General features: G+C 40.0%; 1 protein-coding gene across 1 annotated transcript; it reads left to right on the forward strand.

Annotated features, from left to right (window-relative positions):
- Positions 1 to 104: 104 nt before the first annotated feature.
- LOC101851240 lies at positions 105 to 6,698 on the forward strand (the record flags this gene model as incomplete). Its single annotated transcript, XM_013090667.2, is given in 3 exon segments — positions 105 to 271; positions 1,761 to 1,907; positions 2,550 to 6,698. Coding segments are annotated over 3 exon segments (627 nt in total), but the record flags the coding sequence as incomplete, so codon positions are not given.
- Positions 6,699 to 7,509: the final 811 nt, after the last annotated feature.

Raw genomic sequence — 7,509 nt, forward strand, 5'->3', positions numbered from 1 at the left:
GTGTGTGTGCGCGGGCGTGTAGCACTCAATGTCTAACTCCTAATTTTCTTTTTCAACATTAAAATCATACTGCTATTCTCATGTCTCATCATCCTATTTCACAGTTGTTACAACTAGAGCCCATCTCGCGCAGCGGTCATCTGGCACTGGAGGCCCGCGGAACGTACCCAGTAGAGGTGGTGAGACACATGAGCTGCTCCTGTGAGTGCACACTGACCACTGCCTCATGTGGACCAAGGAAGAGACTCAACAGAAATCAGTGCCGCTGCGAGTGAGTAGGAATTGTTTAGATAAGAGCAGTAATATATTACTTGAGTTACGTTGGGAAATCATGCTTTATCCTACGAGCGAAACTGCAAAGTCGAAATCATGAGTTTTAACGAGTGTTTACAACTCTTTCAATTTCACAAGTAGGATGGTCTCCCACCATAAAGAGTGCCATTTTTTTCATCCTACGAGTGAAATTGCCATTGTAATCACGACTTGAATACTTTATTGACCCGGTGGAAAATTTTCTGTGGCTGAACACATGAATTGTAAAAACACATGTAGATAAACATAGACTTAGATTGTGTACATTGTATTACTTTCATAAAAGAATTTCAATATGGAATGAAAAATAAAGCTGGTAAAAAATACAACCTGTAGGAACTTACCACATATTTTGAAAGTTATATAATAGATACATATTCCTAGAATACATTTCATTATGTGCGTAGGTAAAAATAAATCCACAACATTATATATACTAATGTTAACTTCGACAGTAGCCTTGTTGTAGATGGTAGGAACTACCGACCAATTTATTTGTATAAGAACAGTTACTCACTCTCTGTGATGATCTTGAAAAATCTTAACTTTAGTGGTCGAAGACAGATGGGGCACACTGTTAGCTCATTTTATATCATGCTGTACTAAAGAGCGGATGACTCTAGCTCGAATCTCCACGGTTGGGGGGGGGGGGCGTTGGACTTGGTTTGTTTGCAGTTTTGAAGGCTCTCCACCCATTTCTTTCTCGGTCCAGGTGGCGATGGACGTTAAATACGGAGGTCCCGTGGACGTTTAAAGTGGAGGTCCCGTGTCTTAAATAAATTTGCAGTGTTGAAAGAGGCGTCAAACTGAAACAATTACAATGACATTGAAAGCAGGGGAATGCTTTTTTAGTTAGTTTATTCGAAGATTATTTTACTTTCAATTTTTTCTATTGAAACAGCGAGTGGTCTGCACAGTCTCCCACAACTTATATTTGGCGGTAACCTGTTCGTTCTGTTCTGCGAGTATATATACATGACAAAGTCACTTTACCGGCGTTTTTGGTGAAGTGGTTGGATCTAAAGACATTGCCGTTGCACCCAAGACCTGAGTTCGATTTGCGTGTGGAGAGATGGTTTCTTGAGTGTCCCTGTCTTTCTGCAGGGAGATGTATCCCCTTCAGCTTCGTATAGCCTTGACTCGCAGGGTCGAAGTCTGCGCCTCTTAAATGATCCAAACTGCCTTTGCGGTCTCCTCTAAGTAGCGGTCACCTTTAATGACAGCCACTAATCCGTGACACTCTTGCGATATATTAGGTGTGTCCCGCGCGCTCATATGACTTATGCAGTTGCGAGCGCCGTAAAACACTTTACAAAATAAAAAATAAAAAAACTCTTGCGATTTCCCGCTAATTACCTGTTTTATCATCATTTCTTTTTTACATAATATAATGACACTGTATAAGAAGTCCTCTTTTCGCCTCCTCCCCCTCCCCCTCCGCCTCCCAGATGTCGACGCATGGCCCGGCGAAGACGTTGCCATGTGCCCAAAGTCTTCAACCCTGAGACCTGCCGCTGTGAATGTGCCTCGCGACGACGAAACTGCTGTCGGAACAGAAGGACATGTGCTCTGCGGTTCAACGAGAACTCTTGCCGGTATCATCATCTTTTGACTTTCTCATCCTGCATTAGTTTATAGGCCACGAAGAAATATTTTCCGCCTTTCTCTATCCTAGACTAACCTCTCGACGATAGTTATTTATCCCACGTCTTCCCACTTTTCTGTACCAGTAGCCTACATATTGTTATTCCACGTCTTCCCACTTTTCTGTACATATTATTATTCAACGTCTACCAATTGTTCTGTAAACAGTTAATATTATTCTATGTCTTCCTACTTTTCTCTATAAACATTCTCATCTCGTGTTTTTCCTGGTCTGATCTTGTCTCACTTTATCTCATGTTCTACCTGGTCTGATCTTTTTTATATCTTTACTCGTTTTAATCCTGATATACTCTTGTCTCTATTCTTGGTCTGATCTTGTCTAATAGTATCTCGTGTTCTTCTTGATGTTATCTTGTTTTACCTTAGCTCGTGTTATTCTTAGGCTGATATTGTCTAATTATTTTCATGTCGTGTTGCCTCTGATATTATGATCTTGCTTTACCTTATCTCGTTTTATTCGTTGTCTGATCTTGTCTCTTTTTTTACTCGTTTTTTCCTTGATCTGATCTTGTTTCTCTTTATCTCATGCTTAGCATGGCTGCTCTTGTCTACATCATATTTTGTGTATCCAGGTGTGAGCTGGATACCGGAAGTCGTCCCGCCAGTTCTCCATTCTTCCCGAGTCCTGCCCCACAGAGCAGCGCGAACAACCAGGCAGGAAGCAGTAACTCAAGCCAGACCGCTAGACCAGTGACATCACCAACTGCCACGATGACTCTCTCGACCATACCGCCAGCTCAGTCGTCGTCCCCAACAGGCCTGTGTAATTGTCCTGGATGGTTACAGCCTCGGATCACTGAGACAGGCCAGTGTACGTGCACACCTTCGGGGGATACCCGCCGTCGTGGCAGACCCCTCCACGCTCGTCCAAGGAGAGGAAATTGATCATTTAATAGTACAGGGTCCATTACATGTTGTGCAAGCTCCCCACATTCATAAAATGTAAACGATTTGAACACAAAACAATTATATGAAATTTGGCACATCTTATGCTTTTTTAAAAGTAACCACAGACACTATCAAAGCACCTTTGCTCTCGCTGTAACGGAACGTCAAAGTAATGCAGTGACATTGATGACTTTGTCCAAATTTTACAAATGTTGTTGCGACACTGTATAAGACGTCCACTTTTCTTATAGACAATGGGAGACCATCTTACTTAGACATTAAGGACGCTCTTCATTGTCGCCTCTATTTAGAAAAATTCTTATTCAAATCTATGTTTGCAAAAGTGTGCCTTCATTCTGGAGAAAAGGTGGAAGCCACAGAGAGCCAGATCAGGTGTATGGCGTGGATGCCTAAACATTTCCCAGGTGTAACGGTCCGAAAGCTTCACCAATATTCTAGCATTGTGGGAGGAAGCATTGTCTTGGAGGAAGCATTGTCTTGGCGGAACCAAACTTCAGTCTCCAAAAGACTCTGTTGCTGGTTGTTTTTCTTTCAGATCTCTATAACTGGTCTAGACTTTCCTTGTGAACAGTTATGCCTGTTTGGACTAGCTGTAGCAAAGTTATTCTTTCGGTAGCGAAGAAAACTATGTGCATGACCTTAAGTAATCTTTGTTTGCGACATGCTTTCTCTGATCACCAAAGTCTCTTCATTTTCCTGTCTCTTTATCTCAACTTCCCAAGAATAAACCCAGAGTTCACCTCCAAGTACGATTTTGTCTAAAAGTCTAAAGATCCCTTTTGCTGTCTCTGAAAAGCATGAAACAAATCAATCCAAAGAGAATTCTTCTCTCGCTTCCTAATAACCCTGAGTGGCCAAATGCGGCACCCATTTAGAAATCGTCTCTGTATTCAGTTTGTCAGTCAGAATCCTGAAAACTTAAAATTGTCAACAGGGAGATCTATTAATCATAACAACTCGACAAGTTTTCGCCTATCACCATCCAATTTTTTAACAACTTTAAGGATGCTGGCACCAATTACAGGCCATGAAGAAAAAAAGCTGTCTAGACCGTACCTCATCATCTCTGACTCCTGCCTCCTCCACAACGGCTCTTATCCATGTTCTTACTGTTTGTACAGAAGGGGCGTATTCTTTTAAGGCAGTCAGAAGGTCTTTGAATATTACTAGCCCCGACTTACCCATAGGAACTGCAATTGTTATGATAACTTGAAAGTCATATCTTGAAGGGAAAGAACTATTCCCAATGACACTGCGGATAGGCCCAGAAAATATTCCCAGTGAGAAAGTCACTGAGAAAAGACCCAGAAAGTATTCCCAGTGTCACTGGGAATAGGCCAGATTTGCTCTCAGTGTCACTGGGAATAGGCCAAGAAACTATTCCCAGTGACACCGAGAACAGGCCCATTATTGTTCCCACACTGGGAGTACGCCCAGGTGTTAACCCATCAGATTTTGCTCAGACTAGGCTTATAGCATGCTCAAAGAAAGGAATGATCATTCTATGCTTGCTTGTTATTCAATCGTAATTTAGATGTACGTGTAGATCTAGATCTACATACGGATTTTAGAGACCACCGTACAGGACAGGTGGAAATCGTTCCCAATTCTTCTTTCTTCTAGATCTAGATCTTGATCTAGGCTACAGTCAAGTCTAGGCCCATATAAGAGAAGAGAACAAAAATACTGGACCGAAGTGAGAAGAGAGTCTACAGTACACATTAGAATAGAATCTAGGCCTTGAATCTTGATCTAAATCACCAACAAAACTACCAAGCACTCACCTTTTGTAACTGCTCGTAACAAAAAACAGCATTGGTCTCCTTTTGAAAAGCTGCCAATTTCTGTTCAAACTCTTTGAAGGAGGAGAACTTCGCTTCCACTCCCATCTGCATCGCAATTTTGTTTCGAAGTGAAAATTCAAAGGCAAAGACTTCCAATTTTTTAAATGCAAAAGAGTTCCGTTGTCATTGAGAATAGTTTCTGTACCTATCTCCAGTGTCACTGGGAATAGTCACTTCGATCTTGAAAAAGATTCTTTCGTGTTTTAAGACTCTGTTTTACCCATCTTTAAGCTCTAATTGGCATCACAAAACGCTGTGTTGTTCAATGGCACTTCTGTATTTTCAAAGCTTTATGAACAAATCCTGAAAGATTTAGATATATGAATGCCAAATTTCATTGTTGTAGCTATGGCGACACACATTTTATGGACATGGGGAACCTTCTTCATGTAATGAAATGGACCCTGTAACTTCCAAATGATAACGAACAAAAAGGCGGCAAAGTAGTTGAATAACATTTTTCTTTCAAACTGTTTTGTCATGAGTAGAAACATCCGAAAGCATAAGAAAATCAAAACAAAATGTTCCCAGTTATTTTTCTTGACCTTCAAGAAAATAAAATATTATTCCCATGATTTTTTAAAAACTGAAATTCGTCAGAAACTACTAATTGCTCCTGTATCGTGTTGTCATCGAGGAGAATCAGTTCAAGAGTTCGTATTCATGTTTGGCCCATTACCTAGATTCTATATGATTGCAATATCTGACCCTGGCGTCTGATAATGAAACAATTTTCCCGTACTAGTTCCAAAAATGCCATCTTAGTCACCATTCTGAAATAGATCGCCCTTAACTTAAAGGATTATGCCCAGCGTCCTTGAAGTGATGTATCATAATATTATGTCTTCTGTTTTGTTGCGTTGATAAACGTTCAAAGGCATGTGTTAGAAGTGGCGATTATGTCACTTGGTTGATCTTCAGAGAAAAGTGTGTTGTTTATAGATCCCCAAGAAATCGAAAGAGTTGCAACCCAACTTTCAATTTTGCGAGTATCAGCGGGAATATGTTTGTTCTTGAAATCATATATCGTTCAATCTTCATGAACGAGCCGGGCCTCTTTGCGTGTTTGTCAATGTATTTTTTAACTTAGGCATGACATCATTTGGCGGAGAAGAGAGAACAAAGGGTGAAAATGACCTCATTTGCGTACACACAGCCTTGCGATAAGTGGAAATGTTCCTAGTGTGCGCTGGACCTAAAGTGTTGTTTCATAGCACAGCAAGTGGGTATCACGTTGTTGACATCACTGAAGGGGAAACCTAAATAAACTGAAAGGCAGGTTAGTTTTATATTTGAAATGATGCGAGTCTCCATTATACCTTAATGAAAGGCACATCGAGTACGCTCTCGAGTCACCCCTAACACATGCCCACACCCTGACAATCCTAAAACATTGCTCATGTCTTTTAGGAGAGTGTGCTGTTGTATTGTTGTTTTTGTTGTTGTTGTTGTTGTTGTTGTTGTTGTTGTTTTTATCCCTTCCTAGAGATGTGTGATAGACAAACCTCATTCTTAAACATAGAGGCGCTTTACACTTAAACAGTCTTACTTGTGTATTGGTATGCTCATTTGACAGCGATTTTGATAACGTCCTTTACAAAAGTGGTGTATGTATCATCCTTCTATAATGGTGTTTGCATTTCTACAACCAACATGTCTTTTAAATTGTTTCTATCTAACAGTTGTTCACCCGAAAGGTATGGTTCGAGATAGTATGGTCCAGGCTGTTACCTTGATTTTGCTTCAGAGTTTTGAAAATTAGCATAAAGTTTAGAAATATACAGCGTTGTAGATGTCCAAGGACGTGTATTTATCTCCATCTGGTTGCTTTTGTTCCAATTACAAAGTCACATGTAATGGTACAAATTTCAACACGAAATATTTGTTATGTCAATTTTTACAACTTTACGGCTTTACGATATCATCAGTGCTGTTAGCATTCTCCAAATAAAACCTTGTTTTTTGGAAGCTTTCATTGCTTACATTTTTGTCGTAATGTCTACCTGTGAAAGTTGTTATTCACGTATCTTGGCTGAAGCTTCTTTGCAAGTAAAGTATAACACATCTGTTTACAAGTTGTCTAAGGTTAGGTAGTCAAAATCTCAAAAGCTGACATCAAAGAGAAAACGGATGTATTCAGCTTATGTAATCATAATGTCATTTTCAACGTTTTATTTCAAATTTGCAAATATAAAATGTGTTTAATTGGTGCAGCTCTGTTTAATTTTTCAGGTTTAACCAATGAAACTAGGTAAAATGACTTCAAACCAATCTATGGGATATAGAACTGGACAAGCAAAATGGAATTGGGCTTTGACAGGCGAGTGCAAAATTCATGATATTGTTGTCGTCATAATCGGTTTTTAAACATCGATTTTTCGGTACTGAAACATTTGACGTCTTTGCAGTTTTGACCATACAAATCTGGGGGGGGGGCAACAGACATGTAAGGGCTAAGGGTCGACAGCCCATTTATTTGGGTTATGGGAGCTGCAGACGTACTAAGTGCTAGAAGGCGGTAGCCCTTCTGAAAACAAGGGGCAGCGACCCTTTTGAAAACTAAAGCAATAGTTACAGCAGTTAAGGCTTTGGGACGACATCCCTTATGAGGGCTGAACTATGCCGCTTGGCTACAGAGGAAAGTCTATTTTAGAAAAAGGGGTGGGGAGGGGGTAATTTTGTCAAAATTTTGAAAATGAATTTTAATATTAAAATGTATGATATTAGAAACTGAAAAAATAAATGTAAAATGTGCAGGGGCCTTTAAAAATCTATATCT

This window comes from Aplysia californica, unplaced genomic scaffold, assembly GCF_000002075.1.
Source record: "Aplysia californica isolate F4 #8 unplaced genomic scaffold, AplCal3.0 scaffold01405, whole genome shotgun sequence".
In the NCBI taxonomy this organism is placed as follows: domain Eukaryota; kingdom Metazoa; phylum Mollusca; class Gastropoda; order Aplysiida; family Aplysiidae; genus Aplysia; species Aplysia californica.